General features: G+C 41.7%; 1 protein-coding gene across 3 annotated transcripts; it reads right to left on the reverse strand.

The window, feature by feature from the left end:
• Nucleotides 1-17: 17 nt before the first annotated feature.
• Nucleotides 18-23,036, reverse strand: HACD4 (3-hydroxyacyl-CoA dehydratase 4). Of its 3 annotated transcripts, none has more exons than XM_064735922.1 (7): nucleotides 22,947-23,036; nucleotides 18,672-18,775; nucleotides 17,652-17,749; nucleotides 11,623-11,735; nucleotides 9,146-9,252; nucleotides 8,315-8,446; nucleotides 18-252 (listed from the first exon to the last, which is right to left on the reverse strand). In XM_064735922.1, exons 2-7 carry the CDS (start codon nucleotides 18,766-18,768, stop codon nucleotides 110-112), a joined length of 690 nt encoding a protein of 229 aa, XP_064591992.1. In that variant the 5' UTR covers nucleotides 18,769-18,775; nucleotides 22,947-23,036; the 3' UTR covers nucleotides 18-109. The 3 variants fall into 3 exon arrangements, with proteins under 3 accessions (XP_064591992.1, XP_064591990.1, XP_064591993.1); XM_064735920.1 differs by having other exon boundaries at nucleotides 17,652-17,779; XM_064735923.1 differs by lacking the exon at nucleotides 18-252 and adding an exon at nucleotides 5,129-7,604 and having other exon boundaries at nucleotides 17,652-17,779.
• Nucleotides 23,037-23,381: the final 345 nt, after the last annotated feature.

The raw sequence follows: 23,381 nt of genomic DNA on the forward strand, positions 1-23,381 counted from the left end.
CTGTAGTAATAACACAATGTTCTTGTGCAGTAATGACAACGCATTGTGACTATATAGTGTGAGCAGGGTTTCTGAAGAGGGTGGCATGCATGTCTGGGTTGCAATGGCTTTATAAAGATTGCTGAAATGAGTCAATAATCCTGATGGCTGTTGTATTTGCAGCTCCAGGACAGTTGCCATTTTCTTTCCACTTGTAACTGTTCTTGTCTCCTTGACACTTCTCTGCACATAATGAGAATTCTTCCTCTGCCTCTAGGGAAAAGGGACAATATAGCAACTCTTTTCCACATTTATCATCTTAAATAGATTAGCCTCTGCTATTTTCCTTATTTATTACTATTTTTTTTTCTGAAGGAATAGAGACTTTTTCACTTTGCAATCTTGCCAAGACAGGTATTACAAGAGATTTTATATTTAGCAATCTTCCTTGCTGAAGTAGACAAAAATTAACTGAATATAATCGGGCACTGTTCCCTGGTGTCTTTCAAAACAGTACTGGTAAGAGCATTGTTGATTTTTGATCAGGAAATTATATTTCCATACATCTTGAAGACACTGGAGGAGTTATCTTATTTTCAGGACTGATAACATTTCCTCTGTTGAAGAAATTCTCTTCTGACTTCTTGGTCACTTGGACTGTTCGGCCTGGAGAAGAGGAGACAGAGGAGAGCCCTCACTGCCATGACAACTTCCTTGTGAGGGGAAGAGGAGGGGCCGGCACTGAGCTCCTTTCTGTGGTGACAGTGACAGGACCTGAGGGAGTGGCCTGAAGCTGTGTCAGGGGAGGTTTATGTTGGATATTCAGAAAAGATTCTTCACCCAGAGGGTGGTTGGGCACTGGAACAGCTCCCCAGGGAAGTCACAGCACCAGCCTGACAGAGCTCAAGAAGGATTTGGACAGTGCTCTCAGGCACACAGTGGGACTCTTGGGGTTGTCCTATGCAGGTCTGGGAGCTGGATTTTGATGATCCTTAGAGCCCCCTTCCAAATCTATGATTCCATGACTCTTTCTAGGATTTTCTCATCCAACAGGGTACTGTGTGAAGGGTGAGCATTTCTTCACTGATTGGGTGTGTAAAGGATTAATGCAGTACTTGTTTGCCTTTCCAAAATAGTGTATAATTAGTGGTAGCTTTCTGCTGCATATGCATCTCTATACTGAGAAAACTGTCTAAAAGGTGAATGTGCAGAAGGACTCGCTGAAAGTCCTTGTCAGTGATTTTGCACCTCAGTTCATGACTTTCCATTTGTGTGCACTTCTTAGTAATCTCTAACAATGCCGAATATGTCACATTTTAATGGTTCCATCTCTAATGTACTGTTTCAAACTAACTTACACCTTAATCATCTCAGTTTGCATGTTGACTGGCATTTTAATTCAGATGAAATTTTGTCTTTTTTAAAGGAAATCACTGTGTGATGCCTACTTGCTGTGTTTCAGTTTGCATAGAGGAGCAATATGTAAACATCTGAATTAACTAAATTCTTACTGATGTCTAGTAGAACATGGGATCCAAGGGGTGGCATAGCATGGCCTGAGGGTGGCAATGTTAACTGAGCTGCATAGAGCACTGAGAGCTTAAGAGAGTATTTGAAATGTTTGAACCCCAATGCACATGATACAAGAAATAAACAGGATTAACTGGAAGCATTTGTCAGCTCCCAAAACTATGAGATTAGGATTAGTGAGACTTGGTAGAATGAGTTCCATGACTGGAGTGCGGCCATGCAGAGCTACAGGCTGCAGGGCTGTAGGACGGATAGGCAAGGCAAAAGAGTTGCCATTGGAAGGTACAGTTTTCACTGTCATTCCTTGCAGTTAGGAATAATGTGCTTGAAAGCCCCCGAGTGAGAATTAGAGAGATGGAAAACAAAGCAGATGTCACTGTAGCTGTCTACTGCTGTTCACTCAGTCACAATGCTAGCAGTGATTATTTAATCTTTGGGCAATGAGGAGAAATCTCTGGACCAGTAGCCCTTCTTCTTATGGAAAATTTCAGTTTCCTGGACATCAACTGGAAATGCCAGACAACTGTGACAAGGAAGTCTCAGAAATTCCAGAGGTATGTTGAAGATAATTTCTTGCCACAAGTATTCATTGAGACAACTAGCAAAGATGTCCCCCCCAACTCTCCCCCTAACCCTCCCTATCCCCAACCTGCTGTTTGTGAATTGTGAAGGAGAAGATGGGATTTTTAGATGGCTGTTTTGGCCACAGTAATCATGACTTTAAATGATGAGTTTAAAATTTTTGGTGTAAATGAGAAACAAGTCATCAGAGTTGCTATCCTAGATTTCAGAATAGCAAACCTTAAACTGCTCAGGAAGCTAGTTAGCAGAGTCCTCTGGGAATCTGATTTTCAGAGCTTAGAGATCCATGAGTGCTGGTCCATTTTTAAGGGCAACCTTTTAGAAGCACAGGAGCAAGCAAATCACACTATGCCGAAAGTCAAGCGAGAAGAGCAGCTTGGCTGAACAGGGAACTCCTCTTGGAACTCATAAAGAAAAGAATGATGGCTGTAAGAGAGGTCAGGCCTCACAGGATGATTACAGAGCTGTGGATCCCATGTGTAGGGAGAAAACACAAAAGTCCAAAGCTCAGAGTTGAAACTGGCCAGTGTTGGGTCAGATTAAAAAAAAGAAATTCTGAATATGCTTAGAGCAAGAGGAGATCTAAGGAAAATATTCAAGCATTTCTTGATGAAGGTAGTCAACCCAAAAAAAGGATAAGGAAAAGGCAGAGGTATTATAATGCTTTTGTGTCAGTCATTAATAACATTGATACACATTGGTCTGGCCAGTTGTCTCAGTTAGAGAACATACAGCAGCAGTGACTTTCCATTTCTGGACACTGAAACTGTAAATGAGCAGTTATATCACTTTCATCTTTGTAAGTCTGTGAGGCCTGATGGGATTCATCCCAGAGCACTGGAGTAGCTACCTCTTGGGAGTCTGGGGAAATCCTTGCTGACCAGAAGCTGGCCAGTTTACCAGAAGGGCATGAGGAAAGACACAGACAACTGCAGGTCTGTTAACTTCATTACCAGGTAAAGTTTACCAAGATCATACTGGATACTATTGAAAGGCATTTAAAGAACAATACACAAGCACAGTCAACATGAGTTCACGACGGGAAAGCCCTGAGTAACTCATCTGATACCCTTGTATGATACAGCCACTCACCTAGTGGGGACTTTTGATACTGTCCCTTATGACATCTGTCTGAACAAGCTGTTCAACGGTGAGATGAGTGGGTTCATGGTACACTGGTTAAAGAACTGGCAGAAGGGTGGAATTCAAAGAGTTGTAGTGCAGGGAGCTGACAAACAGTCATCTGCAGTTTTCCTCAAATTTCAAATCTAGGGCCAGTTCGGTTCAATGTCATTATCATTGATTAGGAGGCAGGAGTTGAATGCACAATTACATATGCAGATAATACTAAACTTGAAAGTTGCTGTTGACTCTTGAGGGACAAGAGACCTTGCAGAAAGATGTGGATAGTCGAGGATTTGGCTATGATTAATGGCATGAAATTTAACAAGCTAAAATGGTGGATTCTGCATCTGGTACAGAGGTACCAGGTATCAGGTTCCTGACACAAGTCTAAATGGGTAGAAAAGTCACTGGAGAGCAGCCCTGTATAAAGAGATCTGGGCATGCTGTTATCTCAATATACAAAGATTTAAGTTCAGAGAATCGCAGAATTATTGGAATGGGAAGGGTCCTCTGGAGGGCAACACACCTCTCCTCATTGGCTCCTCCACCACTTGCATTAATAAGTTATCTTCCTGTATCTACAGGAACTTCCTGGACTGTGTGCCGAGTCACGCTGTGCCTCCCAACAATTATCAGGATTGTTGAATTCTCAGAGGAGAGAGTTCAAGGACCAGGGCCCATGATCTCAAGGCTACTTCCAGTTGCCCATGGACAACCTCATCAACTTCCTTGTTTGAGTCAGGTGGCCTGTAGTAAACACCCACAGCAGTGTCACCCATTTGAGGCTGTCCCTCAGTTTTTACCCATAAGCTCTCAACTCCTTGTCTGTCCCTGGGCAGAGCTTGGTGCTCTTTCACACAAAGAGCAGCTCCACCACCTCACCTCACTCACCTGTCCTTCCTTAAAAGTACACAGGAATCCATGACAACATTCCAGTAGTGACCTATCCCACCATGTCTCTGAAACTGCAGTGAGAGCATGACTCTGTGACCACACACAGACTGCCAGTTGTTCCTGTTTATTCCCTGTGCTATGTGCATCTGTGTACAGGCACTTCAGGGAGGCAGTCGAGCATCCAGGTTTCCTTAGAGGGATGTAAGAGGATTCCCCATAGCCATGTACACCTTTGTTAGCTCTAAGACTCTCAGCTTGAGGTAGCCAAGCTTGCCCTGGTCGGCATGGCCCACTCCCCAGGAGGAACCAATGGCATGAGAATTGCCACTTTGGTACTCAGCCAAGTCATTTGATTTAAAGCCCATCTCACCAAATGGGCCAGTCTGCTGCCAGAACTTCTCATGCCCTTTTTAGACAGGTGGATCCCATCCCTCCCTAACGGGCTACAATCATTGAAGTACAACTCACTGTCATAAAAGCCATTGTCTCGAACATATTTTTGCCTGCTCAGTTCTGAGTTTTTCCAGGAACTTAGGAGAGGCATGGGAGCTGAAGTAACAGTGGTCTTTTGTAACACATGGAAGGCTGACTGCCTCAATCTCTCAAGTGCCTGCTCCAAGTTACCTCTATACCAGAAGGAGGTGAAGCCTTCTCCCATGAGCTCCATGCCTTTTTCATGCAGATTACACTTGGGGAACCTCTCCATAGTGAATTTTAAAGAACCCTTTTCCTATTCCAGCCTTTTACCCAGCTATAAAACTCAAAATGTAACATTTTTAACATATAACAATAAACATGGCTTTATCTGTGATAGGTTTGACCTCAGCTGCCTTCCAGATGTCCATTCAGCCCCTTCTCCTCAGCAGGGAGGGACATTCAATCTCCCTCCTCCTCCTCAACAGGACAGGGAGAAAATAGGATGAGAAAGTTCATGGGTCAAGATAAAGACAGAGTGACCACTTACTATTCACTGTCACAAAAACAACTTCAACTTGTGGAAGAAAAATTTATTGCCAATTAAAAATAGAGTAGGATGGAAAGAAAAAAGGCAAAACTAGAATTGCCTCCCACCTATGTCCCCTTCTTCCTAGGTTCACTTTACCCCTTCAGTCCTGCATTTTCTACCTCCTCCCTCCCCAGGCAGGATAAGGTGGGTGTGAGGATTGCACTTAGGTAATAAACCTTAATCTCTGCTGCTTGTTTGTTTTCTCACTGTTGTTCTGATCCAGCATGGGGATCCCTCCCATGAGGCACAGTCCTTCATGGTTTCTTCTCACAAGCTGCAGCTCTTCAAGCACTGCTCTAGCATAGGTCCTTTCCATGGGGTACAGTCCATTAGGAAAAAGCTACCTCAACAGGGGTCCCTAATGGGCCACAGTTCCTGCTTTGCTTGTGTGGGCACTCCTTGGGCTGCAGCTTCCCTCAGGACACAGCCACCTGCTCCAGCCTGGCGTCCTCCACAGGCTGCCATGTGATATCCTGTCTGGTCTGTTTCTCCTTGGGTTGCAGAGGGACAACCTGTTCCACCACGGTCTTCTTCATGGCCTGCAGAGGAATCTGCTGCAGTGCCTAGAGTAGCTCTTCCTCTCCTTTTCCATTGACCTTGGTGTCAATGTACAGAGCTGTTTCTCTTACATTGTTCTTACTCTTCTTTCTTGCAAATGTGTAACATTTCTTACCTTTTCTTAAGTTTTCAGAGAAATGCCAGAGCATCATCTTAGCTGTTTGGCACAGCAGTGTCCTGCAGTGGCTCCATTTTGGAACTGGCTAGAACCAGCTGTTTCTGGCATGTTGGGTTGAATTTCCAAGGAAAACATATTCATGTTTCAACTTTAGCAAGCTATATAGTAGTTTAATGTGGACTTACTCTGGCTGTCTTCAAAACTGTCACCTTATTTAGCTGTTCTATATGTTTCTTAACACTGTTCACACTTGAATCAGTTTGGGTCAGACAGAAGCCCAAAGTGAAAGCGCTCCTGTTTCTCTACAAAATTCCAAATTTCTGTTTGCAGTGGTTTGAAAAAAACAAATCCAGGGTTGACACTATACTATTCTAAGCAGATCTTGTTATTTATGGTCTGTAAATATTCAGTGGTCAAAACAGTCTGCAGGCATTGTCTGCCACATGTATGAAATAAACAGAAATTACAGTAGGTGACCTTTCATAACAAATTAATTTAGCTTCACTGTTTCCTTATATAATCTCTTAGGCTGCATGGTTTGAAAAGTCATATAGGCAAAAGCCTCTTCATATTTTAACAGTATTTAGTTTCCCTTTAAATATTACCTTCTCTCCTACTCCTACTATCTAGGCTCCCTTCTCACAGTTTTCAGTCAGCTAAAAAAAAAAAAATAGCCTCACTTTTCTCCCCCACATGCTTGAATTGAAACATAAGTGATAATCAATACAGATGAGACATCAGAAAAGCTCCTTCCAGCCTCTAAGGAATTATTTGGCTATTCTTGCCTGAATAATCCATTGGGTTGCTGTGTGTATTCTTCATTGCCAACCTTTGAAAAGCCTGTGTTCTACTTGCATTCTCACAGTTTATCCTAGAGAAGTATGAGGCACAATTGAGTCAAATGCCTAGAATTTTGCACATGGCTTTTGACAGCCATTCAGTTCCCTTTTAGGAACAACATATTATTTGACCTGACTACATCACACTTCTTTTGCACATATCTATCTGCTGTTCAGCACGAAAGGAAATTACTGTGGGGTAAGAGAGTGACATGCCAAACACATGATAACAAGTGTTTATTTCTGACCCTTAAACATCCCTTTGAATATACAGTAGATGAGTACCATAACACTTGCCTTTCTGATTTAGCTGCATTTTCTGGAACCGTCTTTTGATAACTGAAGGGTGAGACCCGAACATGAAGGATCCTTAGTGACCGCCGGGGTTAATCAGCATGTTAATCAGCATGTTAGTCTCTAGACTGCAAAGGTTCTGGCTTCTGCTGCTTGGGAGATTCCAGTTCCAGACAATTTAGCATTTATATGTGAGTACATATACGTTGGCCTAGTATAACGTAATCTTACAGATTAAATGATATTGTCATTACAGAATATCTGTAGTTATAGAAAAGAACTAACACTGAAATAAGGGTGTGGCTGTGAGTTGTGGCATGCTTCAATTTTTTCAGAATTCTGTAACATGTATTAGAAAAAAACACTTAATTTAAAAAACTCTGGCCATTTGAAGTCAAAACATTCAAAATTTTTCAAAAGCTGCTGTATTTTTGAGGTGCATTCAAGAGATCTGCCTTTTCTGAAAATTCCACATAGCCAGATAATGTTCATGCAAAGAGGAGTTTTGCACTGACAAATCTTTCCAGTTTGTTTTTAACTACTATGTGCAGCAATCCCCTAGGAATGTATTTTGTCCTTCCAAACAAAATATAAACTTAGCTTCTTTTATTTTTGATGTTGCCTGTCCCTAAGTGTGCCATTCTCTCGGAAAAGAGGTTCTGGATGATAAAGCACATACCTGAATCAAAACACAAAACAGTGTAAGAACAAAGGAGTAGAATTCAAACTGTCTACAATTAATTTAGAAGGAACTGTAAGAGCCTTCATCTGGCAACCTTGCACAGTTCCTTCCATGTACTTAGGAACAGAACACTCCATCATAAAGATGAGATCCTTCAAATCCTAAAGCCAATGACAGACCAAAGACTTCTTTATGATGCAGCTAAATTCGGTTGAAATTTTTCCAAAGTGTTTTGATGAGAAGGACAAGGTATCTGTTTACATGCAAGTTTTGGAGTGGCCTTGTTTTTTCATCCCTTTCAATAATCATGCTGTAAAAGTCTTAATTTAGATATAATTTTTCATCCCAGCTAGGAGTTCTGAGTGAGGAACTAGCGTATGATCAAATCGGAATTGATTAAAAAAAACCCAAACCAAACCAAAAATCAAGTTTCACTAAATAGCTGTAAGGCAAGCATCACTGAAACAACTTCTATAGGTTTGTGTTTTTATGCACCATAGGCATGGTGTATCTTGCATATTTAACTATTTGTATTTGAAAGGTACTAGAAATCAAAACAGGTAGTGATGCACTTTCCTGCAGTGGTCTGCAGGACATGTAGCAGAGAGGGTTAGAGTTTGTGAAAGGCCCAGTACACATTTGATTTTTTGTTGCAAGGGCATCCCAGTTGTGTTGAGACTCAGCTCTCTGGAAGATGAGATACTTACCTGCAAAGAGCACTATCAGGTACATTTTCAGAACATAGGGGAAGTAGATTGAGAAGGTAAATGGAAATGGTAGCTTGATGGAGTATGTGCCAAAGGATTCAAAATAAGGAAGTGATACACAAATTGCAAATCCTGTAAAAACATGGTAAATTCTTAGTCTAAAGGAAGCAGAAGATCATCAAAAGCTTAATGAACAAGTCAGTTACCTTTTATATTTTATATACTTATACATATATATAATATATGCATTCATATACATATGCATGTTTTCTCCTTGAGTTCAGTTTTGTAGGTTAGGGGTGCTAATTGCTTTAAATTCTAGAATTAATAAATATATCCTATTCACTAACAAGTTCTGTCAGAAACTTTCAGTGCATTCTCAGTGGGCAGATATAAGTATGATAACCTGCTAAGTAAGGCCTGAGGCAGTAAGGTCAGCCTCAGCATGGGAGAAGGTTTGGAACTTGCTGTCTAGTACACTCAGTCTGGAAGGGGGGAATCCATATGTCTTTTATGAGGGTATCTTTCTGCTTTACTTAGACAAAAAGAACATTCTCCCAGATTTTTAAAAACTTAACACCAAGCAAACAAAAAACCCCTAAAACCTACCAGACACACAACCCCAAACCCCAGGTAGTCCCTATGAAAGAAAAAATAACAGAAAAGAGAGACAGAGGTGACACAGAGGTTAATATGAAGGTACACAAACATTTATGACAGCTTTGGCAGCACATGAGGAGCTATGTTAAACAGAAATGGCAACTGAAGTGATCACATTTTACTGAAGAATATTAAGGAAGCAAGTGGTTGGTACCCTCTGCAACTCCTTACCTTTAGCCAGAACTGAAAGGGGATAAAGCGGGATGCACAGTGAGAAGTTGAGCCATGTTAGTGGTAGGTAGTATATGCCCATCCTTGCCAACATATTGTAAGTGTACCTGCAATAAGAGGAAAGCAGATGGTCTCAGAGGAAATTATGATGTCTTTAGAATAAAGATACTCTAGTGGAAAATTCAAAGGACTTGCAGAAGAGCTTGGAGCTAAGTAAATTTCAGAGCCAGCAACAGTTTTTGTTCAGACTCCAATGCCTGAAAGTAGATGGCTCAATTTTTCAGAAGTGTTACCTGTGGTGCTACCCTGGAGCAGGCAGACAGCAATAAAACCCTCCAGACAAAACGCTCTACCAGAAACCAGCACGATTTCATACTACTCCATCAGAAAATGGATTTCAGATGGGGGTGTTGCAACTGAGAGGGGCAGGCAGAATATCACTGTTGCTTGGGACTGAGACAACCCTGATTTATGACTGCTGAGCTAGCTGAATCACTGCTGGAGAAGGTTAAACAAGAAGACAATTGCAGGTACATAACTGGTAGTACATCTGTCCCCCTCCTGGACCTCAGCAGGGGTAGTAGGTCCAAAAAAAGCAGTTGCTCAAAGTGTGCTGCAGCATTTTATTTTTACTGTGGCTGCTACTGTTGTTTATAGGGAGAACAGAAAGCTTAGTACTTCAGTCTCCAAAGGTGACCTGATCTTGGTTTGATCTTAAAGTGGTACAGCAGCTCTCCAAACACTGGAGAAACAGGTCTGATTACATTTTTGGTCAGCTGAAAGACTTCATACACTGTGAGCTTGCTAGACTTTCTGACAGATAAAACTAGTGTTAAACACACCTGTATTCCCTTTTTATTGATTAATTTGATTAATTTTGCATCATACCTGGCCTGTAGAAGAGCAGACCATTGAAAATGGACCACTGTCTCTCAAGGCTGCCCTCTGCAACCTCAGGATTGCTTCCATTTTCCTATTACTGTTGCTCTTAAGACTGAATCTCAACACAATACAAAAAAGAAACAGCTACTCCCTCTCTATGCAATTCCTTGGGCTGTTATGGTATAAGCAGGAAGAATCAGACCTTGCTGTCAGTATATCACTAGCCACGATGCCTAATAAATAGTCCTTCAGAGAAATTTATGTCCCTGAAACTTTATATGGAAAAACTTGTAATACTTCAAGAGTAGTTGGCTAAGGGATAGGGGAGATGCCTATACACTTTTAGACATGAATACTTCTTTGAGATACTAGGACATTGTCATGGATGCTGTAACATAAATCAGGTAAGAAGTCTAAATTTGTATGAGTTGTATTATAGTTTATTTGAATTGGTAATTTCTGCTATAGACCACAGGAGCTTTCCTATTAAACAACTGCTGTTACTGCTGTGGTGTTTAACTCTGTTCTTTAGAAAGGGCAGAAAATACTGATGCATCAATGGTGCTATTATGCACCAACAAACCTTCACAGCCAACCGCTTATACTGTTGGCATTTCTCCAGCTGCACTGAACCCTCTCATTTCAGATGAGGTTCATACTGTTTTAGTTTTACAAACTTCAAGAAGAAATGGGAGGGAAGTATAATCAATTAATACAAGCAGCAGCCTATTAAAATGTATTTTGAAATACTCTGAAGCTGACCTAAAATCTTTATTAATTCTCTCTGACACTTTCCTGTTTCTTATCTCTTTTATAACATAAGTTTCCTTTTCTGCCTAAAACTATATTCTTCAGCCATTGCCCTAAGCAATATATTTAAACTAGCAGAAAGGCATTTTATCAAGAAAAAAAAGTTTTGCTGCAATACATGGGTTGCTGTGAGAGCTGTCTTCTTAAAATGCTTCTTAATTCTGTATTTACATGTTATAGCCTACAAACTGAGGTGCATAGAGGCTTACATCACATATGAGAAGTATGTGTTATTCTTATGGTGTGATATATGCTCTACTACACTAAAACTCTCAGTCTCTTGCATCAGGAATAGGAGCTCTTGGCTTTTTGGAAAGCACAGTGCAATCAACCAGAATAATCTTCCTGCCTTTGAAAGACGTTCTGCTGGTGCTGCCTTACTGTGCCATCAATATTGGATCAAAGTGGATAAAAAAATAAAATAATAAAGCAACAGGGTGGTAATGGCAACCAGGATGGTTTCAGGAATTGCTGTTCTCCAGAAGGTAGTTGTGATTTCCTTCTAAATTTTTGTTAAAAATGTCAAAGCCTTTGAACTACAAATATTAATACAGTCTGCTAATGCATTATTCTACCTTACATCTGTAAATTACTCCGCATCTTAACCATGTGGATTTTTGTAAAAATCATTAGGTAACTTAAAAAGTTCAAGCTTTTATTTAAAAATGGATAATATGCTTTGCCAATTCTGAAACAATTAAATGAGCCTGCTGCACAATGCGGGTAGAGTTCAGCTGGAAAGAATAACCCGTTTTCCCCTCATGGTTTTGATGTTGACCCCTTACCTGACCACATCTAATAAATTCCAAAGGAAAAATAAAACACAGACGACATAGTTCCCTTGAACTTCTTCCTGACTGTTGATCACGACAAATAAAATAATTATTCTCTCCGTGATCTGAAAAGAAAAGAAAACTTTGAATTCAGTTAGCACCTTCTCTGTTATTTCTGTGGCGTTTTGGCAAAATAGGAGGCCACAAATGGATACAGTTTTCTTTACACAAAATTAGCAGTGAATATTTTGTTCCATAGCCTGCTTTTGTTCAAGGTCCTTCAGCAAAGAGAAGTGGACATGGCTGGCTGTAGCATCAAAGACCTGTTACAGTACATGTGGAAGTTGACTTGCTAGAGGGGATGACTTGGTTTGTAGCCAAGGAAACCTGTGGGTGAGCCCAGGGAGGTTGTGGAAGCAAGGACTACTCCCGCAGCACCTGCCTACCTGGAGGGCTGGCAGGGATAAGCTTCCTTGCTTGCAGGCTGTGTGGGAGGCAGGAGGATACAGAGGGCCCTTCTTGAGGGGGCTCACATGCCAGGAAGTACTGATCTTACACTCCCAGACCTGCTCCTCATATCTTGGAATCTGTGTCCCAAGGAATCTCTTTCATGTAAGATTTGCAGAGAGAAGGAGGAAAAGTAGAATTCCTTATCTTTCTTTCCATCTTATTCTTGGTTACGGGAAGTGGGTTTAAGCTTGTCACTTGCGTGAATGATTGCCACAGTATTTATGTCCTAGCAATTTTCTAGTGGTTGAACTTTATCCAACCCACAAACAAAAAGATAAAGTGGATTAAACAGGCAATGTCTCCATCTTAAAATAAATACTTTGGTAATATTAAAACTCAAGAATTTTTTTAAAAGTGTATCTTTTTGCAGCTTTCCTGACAGTTTTTCTAACAGTATCCATGCCCTGCCCTTCATCACTACTCCAAGAGTTGTCAAGCTGTCCTAGAACAGTAACAATTCACTCTGATTTACAAATAGAATATTTGAAAGTGTTGAAGGAGAAAACATACACCTAAGCAGTTGGTATAAATTGATGTAGCTTTATTAGGTTGGATTTTTTTACCCAATGCCATATCTTCCATAAGGTACATTAGCTGTAATGATTTCACAAGTTGTGATGTCAAGTCAGTTAAAAGTTACAAAATTAAAGTGGATTACCAAGGTTGTTTTTTTAAGCATTGTTATTCTTCATTGGTTTCCCCAGACCCCTACCTTAAACAAAGAATTTTGGCTCTCAGCAAGTTTGTGTGGTAGGTTTGCTACATAATACTTACAGGTTCCTGCATGGACCATTCTGGCCACGAGCTCTCTTTTTTCACAAACCACATGTGTCAGATAAAGCAGCCTTCACTATTCAGCAAAATGACATCAGAGCAATTTTTCATACAGAAAGAGAGCCTGTCTATCCCCCAGGGATCTGGTTCCTCACCTTGGAAAGCACTGAGGGGCCAGAACAGCTAAAAGTGGTTTTCCTGTTTCTCACCCTCCTGTGACTGTCATCTTTTGCTAGGTCCCTAACTGAGGAACTGATTTTTAAAAAGGTCAGATGTTGGCAGACTTCTGTATAGATGGGTCAGGAAACAGAAAGTGAGAGCTAATGCGCTTGTGTTTGTACACTGATGCTGAGGTACATGGCAAAGCCATGGGGGAACTGGAAGTATCGATGCAGATCTGAAACCAGATAGAACAGAGATACAAGAAACATGGCAAGGCAACCATCACAAGAAGGAAATCAAAACAAAGGTAAAAGCGGTGTGAGCACTGGGTGGGATTGTGTGCTGGAGAGAACAGATAAAATAGGATCTGAGTTAAAATTGTTAGATGTAGAATGGTAAAGAATGCAGCATTGGTGGTGTGGGCACTTTGTCACTGACCCGAAAATCAGACCTGAGATGTGGAGAGAGAGTTCTGCATTACTTTTAATACAAGAGCTATTTCAGAGAATTGCCACAGGTAGTTGTGCTAGAGACCAAGGGCTTCATCATGACAGTGAAAAGATGGACATGTTCTTAGATGTCAGAGCTGGAAGATTTTCTAAATGGTTACTCACTTTTCAAAAAATGGCTAGGAGGAAATGTGCTAGAAAACAGCATGGGGTAAATGGCTGGGATCCAATCCCATTTCAGTGAGAGAAAGGACAAGCAGTAGAGAGGTAGTTACCATTTCAAACTCCAGTTTGAAACTCCATTTTCAAATGGATGTGTGCTGGCCAGTGACAGAACAACTACGGGAGACCCACAATTCAGCCTTATAATCTGGAAGTGGAAGAATCAGTGGACTTTCTTCTCTCACCAGGATACAAGCAGAAACATGAGGCAGTGAGAACCACCTACCTGGGGTTCAGCAGATTTCCTCCATCAGAGATTCATACTGGGGAAGGGGAGCAATGGAGGCACACAGCTTTGCTAATTACACATGAAGGGACCCAGTAATCAAACTATAAAGTATGTTAAGCACCTGCAAGAACAGGAAATTGGACATGGCACAAACTCGTCATCTTGAGGTATTTTGTTCCTGTTAGACTGTGGCCTCATCTGGCAAGCATTGGGCTGCACAAAGCCGCCACGAGACACTAAGACTAGAAGGATGTGGCCTTGGTCAGGAGCACATTCGTGGGGCAGGACACAGAGCTGGCTGCTCAGGACAATTTTGATATCCCTGTGAGGACAGACAGTAGCATCCTATCTCTTTCTCTGGATGAATCAGCAGGTCGCCTGTCTGCTTGCCTTTATTCTCTTTCCTTTCACAGCACTCCTCACTTTAGGTAACTCACACAGATCAAAGGCAAATGCAGAGGTTAGTCAAAAACTGGGGATATTTTCTGCAAGAGGCAGGGTGCTTCTAAGAGAAGAGTAGTATGTTTTGACATTGTCTTCATATATGTACACATATATCTGTATGTACATATACATGGAATCATGTACATTTATAAATACACACACATATACACACACGTAGATAAAATGCATGTGCTGCTGCTCAGCCGTGGATCATTTCCTTGTGGATCATCTGTCCTTGCATGAATGAAGATGTGATATTCTCTGTAACTATTCTCATGCTTTAAATAAAAAATGAAGCATGAAACTACAAGTTCTATGTTTTCACATTCATAAAAAGGAAGCATGAGCTGACATATCACCAAGCATAAATGTAATGTTTTCACTTTTCATTCCTCCTTTAAAATCAAATTGGGATTTCCTTCCTTTTCTGACACTGATCTCTCATAGGATACAGCAGGTTCTGTAGGGTGATATAAGTTTCTGCAAGGCAGACTGAGTTTGTTAATCAAGTAAGCGAAACAGAGCAAATCTGGCTAGAGAAAATAGCACATTCACTTCCATTTTTTAGTAACATGACTGTGCAATTTCATACTCAGTACCTGAAATTCTTACAGAGTTCTTCAATTTACTGTATATTAACAACAACAAAAAAAAAAACAGCAGAAGAAAGTGAGAAAAGTGCCACTAAATATTTAAAGTTAAATTTTTTTTTTTTTATCACAAAACTATAGTACGTTGCTTTTGGTTTGGTAAATCCAATTTGTTTGCACAGAATGAAGAACTGCTCTTTGTATCACAAAAGCACCAGCCTTTTCTTAGACCTTTCCTCTCTCCTCGCTATGGTACAAGTCCTTTTAGCCTTTACTCCCTAGCCAGACTAACACATTTCATTACCTTCTGTTTTGGTGGTGACAATGACATGTGACATGTTCTCCTGCCCTCGTCCAATTATTTAAGGTGTAAATGGCCTGAGAGACATCCCTTTGCACCAGCTTTGTGGCCATCCCCTGCCTCACCTTACCCCAGCACATCCATCACACAGGACTCATCCTTCTCTCATGGTGAGTTGGCCTTGACCTACCTTGCTCTTTTCTGGTACCTGGTGGCCCGAGACTTTGTCCCTCAATGAGTTTTTCCAGAAGACTCCTCTGAGTTTGTTTTTCCACTAATTGTATCATGTATCTCAAAGTGTTTTTCTTAAATGCTACTAAACCACAACAAATGCAATAGGCAGAAATCTTTCACTCAAGGATTCATTTACATCTTTTATTTGCCATAATGCCTACAGAACAAATTGCCACCACGAGGCCCTTTCCCAACTTGTTTTATTCAATGTTAATTTAGGCCTCCACCCATGCACTTCCCTGACATTGCCTGACCCACCTGTTCTCTCACCCTAGTGATCACCCCAAGTGAACTTCACTGTGGATGGGCATGCGTATGCCTGTTAATGATGGATGCATACAGGGGTATGTTTTAAGCTCTGAGTTGGAATAGGTGATGGGAGCACAGAACCAGGCAGCCCCTCTCAAATTCATGGACCTTTATCAGTACCCTGACTGTGCCAGAGTCTAGAAAGCCGTAGCAAGGTAAACATCTCCTAACCAACTGTCCTTCCCTAGTTCATTGTGGAAAATATACCTTTTTTTCTTCCTAAGAGGCAGTGAAGAAAGTGTGACAAGGCATGTGGGAGTAGTGGTGGCACACAGCTCCTTAACCTACGCTCTCAGCACAACTAGTAACTCACGGGACAGCAGAGTCTCCACCAAAGAGCTCACGCATCTTGTTTGGACAGCATAAGGCTGCTGCTAACATCAAAGGAAGAGAGTTGTTTGTGGTGAGAGTGCAGATGGGGAAAAAACCAAGTAAGGATCCAAAACTGTATTTGGTGTGAGGCAAACACTGAGAGCCACAGTGCCACATGGCTCCCTGAGTCGCCTCTCCATGTTTTCCAGGAGAGCACTGCACAAACCACACTGCCCAAGAAAGGTCACCCTTTTCTTGCTCAGAATATCTGTTTCATACTAATGTCATTTGTGGCAACAGAGAATAGTGTTTGTGCAGGCCTCCCTGATCTCTGCCTTGTGTAAGCCTCGCTAGGAAAGAAACAGACTATGTCAGGGCTGGGGAATGTGTAAACTCTGTCAGGGCAAGGCTTGCTTTAATGACTAAGAGCAGGGTGCTCTTCTTTCCAAGACATGTAAGATTTGTTACAGGTCATACTAGATAGGAATCTTCTTTCTCCCCTAGATTAGCATCAAAGCCTGTGGATTTAGGCAAGGAAAAGCATTTCTTTACATTTTGATGGATTTGCTACCATACTTAGGGAGCAGTGTAAAGAGCAGAGATCTGTATTAGTCCATTAGTTAAGTATTTAGACAGTTAATGAAGACTTGAAAAGAGGAACATCTTCACCCATGAATATGTCATTTGACAAAAATGTGCTATCCAGAAAACCAAAAACATAACTAACTACCCTTGGTCTTCTGCCTTCTGACTGCTGAGAGAAACAGGAGTTTCACCATTACTCAAATACTAAGGATTGAAAAGGTTTGAAGGTAAATTCAAGTAATCATTTTCCTTTTTCCAATGCATTAAGAAAAAAATAACAAAACCTGATATTAGCACCCAAAAGGAAAAATAAAAAATAGCGTGGCAAGGAAATTGTCAGACTATCATCATGCTTTCTGCTATAGCATCATGTGATGTTTTGGCTGGTTTTCTGCCTTCAGCTGAACATATGACAAACCACTAGGGGAAAAGACCAGCTTGGTTAAACAGAGAACTTATTGGAAGTCAGGGAAAAAGAGGAGAGTGCATCCCCTCTGGAAGGAGGGGAAGATAACTTGGGGGGAATATAGGGATGCTGGGAGGTCATGTAGGGAGAAATTTAGAAGGACCAAGCCCCCCTGGAGTTTGATTACTGCAATCCGCAATTGGCCACTGACCCACATCTGCTGGTGGCCACTCATCTGGACATTTTCTGGGTCCATGCTGGGGACCAAGCATGGGGTACTTACTATTCACTTTCACTCAAAAAGAAAAAAGTTGACAGGAGAGTTCTTTCCCAACCAGCCTAGTTCTGAGGAAACAATTCCTGCACCTGCAGATAGGAAACTACCAGGAAACCAGGCTGCCTGAGGAAGGGTGCAGGAGCAACATACAGGGTAGGTCAGCCTGGGCTTGTCCCCAGGGGCAGCCATGGCTGATGTGTGTTGATCATGAAAGCAGAGCTTTGAGAACCAACTTACCTGCAAAAACCTGGGGAGGAGACGGCTTTTGTCAATGCCAACGAGGATGTGCAGGATCTCCAAAACAGATAACAACTGGCAAAGGCGCATTACAAGTCCTATGGAGTGAAATGTGTCAGCCAGTGAATCTGAAGGCAAAATTAAGAGGAAGATTAGAGGATGGTTATACAGTTAAAATCTGGAGTAACTGCTGGGTTTGCTTTTATGCTATCATCACTGGAGATGGCAAGAAATAAAGGTCACACAGTACGAAACTTCGGGGTAGCAGAAGAAATGCTTCAGGGAGTGAAGGAGGAAGTCCACTCTGTGTGTGTGTGGCTCTGACACAGAGGCAGGAAGCTGAGAAAATAATTAAATTCCCTGTACTTCAAGCATGGGCAAACATTATGCGAGATGTGTTGTTTTAGAGATACTGCTTTAGGGTATTTCTAAATAGGAGAAAATGTTGAGGAAATGCATAAGGAATTTCTAAACACTAAAAAATGTTGAGTTCCTGCCTGTATCTGCACTGCTGAAAACAAGTAGTCCAGAAAGTAGGCATTTTATATGCCTACAACTGTCCACCATCATAAGTAATTTTGAATTTCCAGTCACTAGTTTTCTATTTTTGTGTCCTAACCCCAGGCAACAGAAAGATAAATATACGGTAATGTTTTTGGAGATAGAGAGTCATGTGTAATAACCACAAAGATCTCTCCTGGTGGCTTCAGTAAGTTTAATATTTGCCATAATGACTGGACCTAGTCATTAAGACTTATGCCTAATTCAAATGTTACTAGCATGACACTGAATTAAAGTTCATTAGCAAAACAAGAGCTTCATTCCCAGTGTGACAAGGGTAGATGACAGGCACAAGTAATTTGTTCAGCCTTTTTAATTGAGTGCCTTTCTGATTGAATTACAGTCCCTGGTATTGGACATACACATGTTCATAATCTTAACTTTATCTCTAATTTGACATCTCTGTGTGTCTGTCACTACCACTTAAAATGACCAAGGAAAATAGAGAAGGAGCCTTACCTTTTCCAAAGGTCATGAACCTGATGATCATATTTGTAAATATCCAAGAATGTCCACAGAATTGCATTAAGTCATACACAAACAGGTACATGTTCATGGTAAAGCTGTGGAAAGTGAAAATAATAAACCATATGACTTAAAACAACATTGTAAGAAATTGCATGCTCTTTGGACTCGTCAATAAATCAAAGGAAAAGAGCTGAAATTGAGAGCAGCCCTGGGGAGAAGGACTTGGGGGTGCTGGGGGATGAGAGGCTGGGCATGACCCAGCCATGGGCACCCCCAGCCCAGAGAGCCAAACGTGTCCTGGTCTGCATCCAAAGCAGCGTGGGCAGCAGAGCCAGGGAGGGGATTCTGCCCCTCTGCTCTGCTCTGCTGAGAGCCCACCTGCAGGGCTGACCCAGCTCTGGGCTCCCAGCACAGGAAGGACATGGAACTGATGGAGCAAGTACAGGGGAGGATCAGAGCAAAAGACAACAAGATGATCAGAGGGATGGAGGACTTCTCCTGTGAGGAAAGGCTGAGAGAATTGGGACTGTTCAACCTGGAGAAGGTTTCAGGATGACCTAATTGTGGTTCTTCAGTACCTGAAGGAAACTTAACAAGATGGAGACTTTTTACAAGAGCATGAAGTGACAGGACAAGGGAAAATGGCTTTAGACTGAAAGAGGGCCGGGTAAGATTAGATATTAAGGAAAGAGTCTTTACTGTGAAGGTGGTGAGGCACTGGCACAGGTTCCCCAGAGAAGCTGTGGATGCCCCATTCCCAGAAGTGTTCAAGGCCAAAAGAAGGATGGTGTTCTGAGCAACCTGCACTAGTGGAAGGTGTCCCTGCCCATGGCAAGGGTGTTGGAACTAGAGGGAGCCCAATGGATATTCAAAATTCTCAATGTCCCTTCCAACCCAAATAATTCTTTGATTCTAGGAAACATAAACTAATCAGTGTGTGTGTCTCTCAGAGGTCCCAGAACAGAACTCTGTCTAATAGATTAAAGGCTCCTTTTCTTGCTATAGACTTGCTATATATTTATTTATTTACATTTAGGATATGCTCAGAAAATTTTCAGAGCTCCCACCAATCATTAGGGTGATCTGTGGCCATAAAGGGAAATCTGTGCCTCCAGAGGAAGAAGTATTTAAACAAAGACATTCCATTAACTTCTGGATTCAAGTTGCATTTAATAAACAAAATCTCCTGTGGAAGAAGGCTAAGTTTTGCAGCTATTCTAACATAATTTTCATGGACAATCTGACTTTTTGCAAAACTTCATAAGCTCTGCATATACCAAATTTCCCATAAATGTATTTTCTTCTGGGCTACTCTGAAAAGAGAGGCTTACTTTTCCTTCATCTGTAAGACTACTTTTTAGGAAATTAACTTGTTAATTTTTTACTAGAATTTATCTCCTGTGTTGGACCTATTAATTTCCTGCCCTAATAAGTAGTATTCTTTTCAAGTTGTGCCTCGATCCTGTGGGTTCCTGTGGCATGTCTCTGACAAATACTTCATTTCATTTGTATCTGTATATTAAAAAATGGAATAAACTTCTCTGTTCAAAAATATCTAAATTTGATGAATGCCTATCCTTCATTCCTAGCATCGGACCATAAGTAACAATACTTACAGACTTACTTAAATTGATCTAGATAAACTGATCTTCTAAATTTTTATTGTTGGTAAATCGCAGGGAGGCTATAAAAGTGCTTGTCTTCCTCTCTTCTGTTATGTAGGATGACAGCTATTCACATCATCACTTCTTTAAGCACAAAAAGATTTGTGGGAATAAAATATTTCCCAAAAGACATCATTGTCCTTTGATACTGTAAAAATAAGACATATAAGGACCCAAAATAAAGGAATCTATTCCATATATACCTTCCTTTTGGGAAAAGTAGGATACAGCTGAATTGACCTAAAGTCCAGTAAGATCAACTAATATTTAAACCAAATTCCATCTGTTTTATTACTGAATGACACTTTGTTCCATCTTGTGGTAAGAAGAAGTTGGGAAACTACATATTATAAAAAGACAAAAAAATTAAGAACATTGTTCTATGTTAAGAAACAGCCTTGTTACTGGACAGACAGGTATTTTTGTATGGCAGTTACAAAAGGAAGGAACAGACATGAAAATCTTGAGGCTTTCCACTCAGCAGCTCCACCACTCTTTTGGTCTGATGCTGCTGTGTGGGCATTGCACTGGATGCAAGCTGAGCACATGGCTTCTCTCTTCTGAAGTTTAGTTTGATACGTCTGTCTGTCATCCTCAGAGCCTGTCTTTCAGTGATTTGTATTTTCCAAACTCTTCCTGCATTGGCTGGCTAGAAAATTGTTGTTTTTGCAGTTCTTAAGGTACTTAATCTTGACTAAACAGGGAGTAACATTTGTAAACACAGCCTCACATTAGTGTTTTGGCAGTGTGGCAGCTGTTGTACATTAGAACACATCATCTTTAAAATATACCAGTGACTTCTGGAATGTGTAGAGACTGCTGATATAAATGGAGGGCCCCATATTCCCCAGGGAGTGTAGGGATGTGGTGCTGGGCAGCAGGCAGACCCTGGCCCAGAGCTGCAAGTGGCACAGCTCCCTCCCCTGCTGAAACTCTCCACTGAGAAGAAACAGCCCAGATGTGAGACTGCATCACACCTTTTCAGCCTACTTTGACAATCCCCACACAAAAGGTACCTAAGACCAAACGAAAGCTTTTCACAGAAGCAAAGAAATCTAAAGAAACTGAAAGGTGATTTCAGTGTGATAAAAGGAAGCTGAAATGTAACTTTTCACCAAGGTCCTTCTCATCCAAAGGCTGACCTCTTCACCTACGGAAACAGAAGCAGGCTGAAGATAACATATTTCCCTGTCCCAACAGCTCTGTGTCACAACACAAAATTCAGACATCTGCTTCTATGCGAAATGTGAAGGGCAGAAGAGATGGTCTTTATTTAGATCCCGTGCTCCCATTGGTTCACAGCAGGGATGACTCCACATTTCACTCCCAGAACCTACTTCTGCAGCACTGTTGCAGACAAAACACAGACTATACATCGGGTAGGGGTTCAGTCTCTGAGCCTGCCTCAGACTTGCTGGCTAATCTTCCAAACCTCCCTTTGCCACCCTGGTGCCTGACCTGCTGCCACATCTCTCCCTTGCAGTGTGATTTGCTTTAAGGTGTTCAAGTTTCTTTCATTTGAAGGCATTGTGGGGGCGACAGTGGTCTCAGCTCATTTCATTACTCTGTCGGCACTGATGACAGGAGAAAGAAACAAACGTAGCTCTTGCAGGAGACACAGACCCAGAAGGCAGCACTTGCGGTCTGTTGTTTTGTCAGTTTCACCTTATTTACTGTGGCTGATTTCATGCCAAGTACATTGAGATGCTAGGGATGCACTTATCATATATAATATCAACCTCACTTAGCAGAAAACTTATCTGCTTTCTCTGTGGGCTCAAAACCCGGAAAACTAGACGAAATGTAAGAAATGTCAGAACTAGCACACACAGCAAAGATTTTATCATTTTAGTTGCAAAGCCTGATGTATTTCCTTGAGCAGAAATTTCACAAAGTGTAATTGTTGTATTTTATTATTTTTATCACTAAGGTCTTCAGCGTGTCTCTTTGGTAACTACCATCCAAGGCAGGCACGGAGGTAAGTGCCCTCAGTGTCTGAAGGGTGGTCAGGACCATGCTGCCCCATGAGCTGAGGTGAGAGCACAGCAGAGGCACCCAGATCAGGTCAGCCCTTGCCCATCTGTGTGTCAGGCACCCAGATCAGGTCAGCCCTTGCCCATCTGTGTGTCCCTTGCAGGGTGACAGGACGCAGACCGCCCTCACGTTGCTTTCAGGGCTGTCCCACATGGAGGATCCCGCCCAGGCCTCCGTGCACAGAGCACCTTCCTACGCTCAGGACTCCTGTGCTCTGCTGCCTTCCCGTGTGCCCGTGCTGGCTGACCACACATGAGGAACCAGCCCCCACGCTGAAACCAGAGAGCAATGTTCCTTTTTTTTTTTCTTTTTTGCCTCAGCAGGCAAGATCTGCTAGAAAATTCCCTCAGCTGACATAGTTTCCTTCTAACTCACATTAAGTTATGTTGGTCTGAACTTCTGTGTCTTCCCCTCCCTAGCCCTGACAAGCTGCAAGCCCTGTAGTTCAGGAAGAAGAGAGCTGCTGAGTACAGCTGCTGTACTTTTCTCCCACATGCCACCCACTGTTTTTTCCCCTCTCCTGTTTGCATTTGAGCGGTCTGTGTCACCTGCACTCAAGAAGTATTACCTGTTGCAGGGTCGGATTGCTGCTGCTGCTCCTGAGCTTTCTCCTTTTCCTCTCTGCAGCTGCAGCAGCTGTTTGTTTGGAGATCACCCCTCCTCTTCCCTCTTACCCCACCCCACGACGTCACCGCATGTAGCACTAAGCAGGAACAGCACTGCACTTCCCGAGAAAGAAGTTTTTATGCCCAAATACTTCCACTGCATTTGCCCTGACCCTCAGTCAGCCCAGCCCAGCCCAGCCTAGTGCAACCTAAACCTACTTTACCCTAACCTAACCTAGCTTGATCTAATCTAAATTGGTTTCTTGCCGTTATACCAATAAACTAGTCTGTCAATCCCACTAACTTTATTTCTTAACCCAGAGCAATGTTTTGAAAGATTACTGGTGAGAAGAAATGCAAAATTATAATGCTTCTTTTATGCTTAAATCATCAACACT

This window comes from Zonotrichia leucophrys, chromosome Z, assembly GCF_028769735.1.
Source record: "Zonotrichia leucophrys gambelii isolate GWCS_2022_RI chromosome Z, RI_Zleu_2.0, whole genome shotgun sequence".
In the NCBI taxonomy this organism is placed as follows: Eukaryota; Metazoa; Chordata; class Aves; order Passeriformes; family Passerellidae; genus Zonotrichia; species Zonotrichia leucophrys.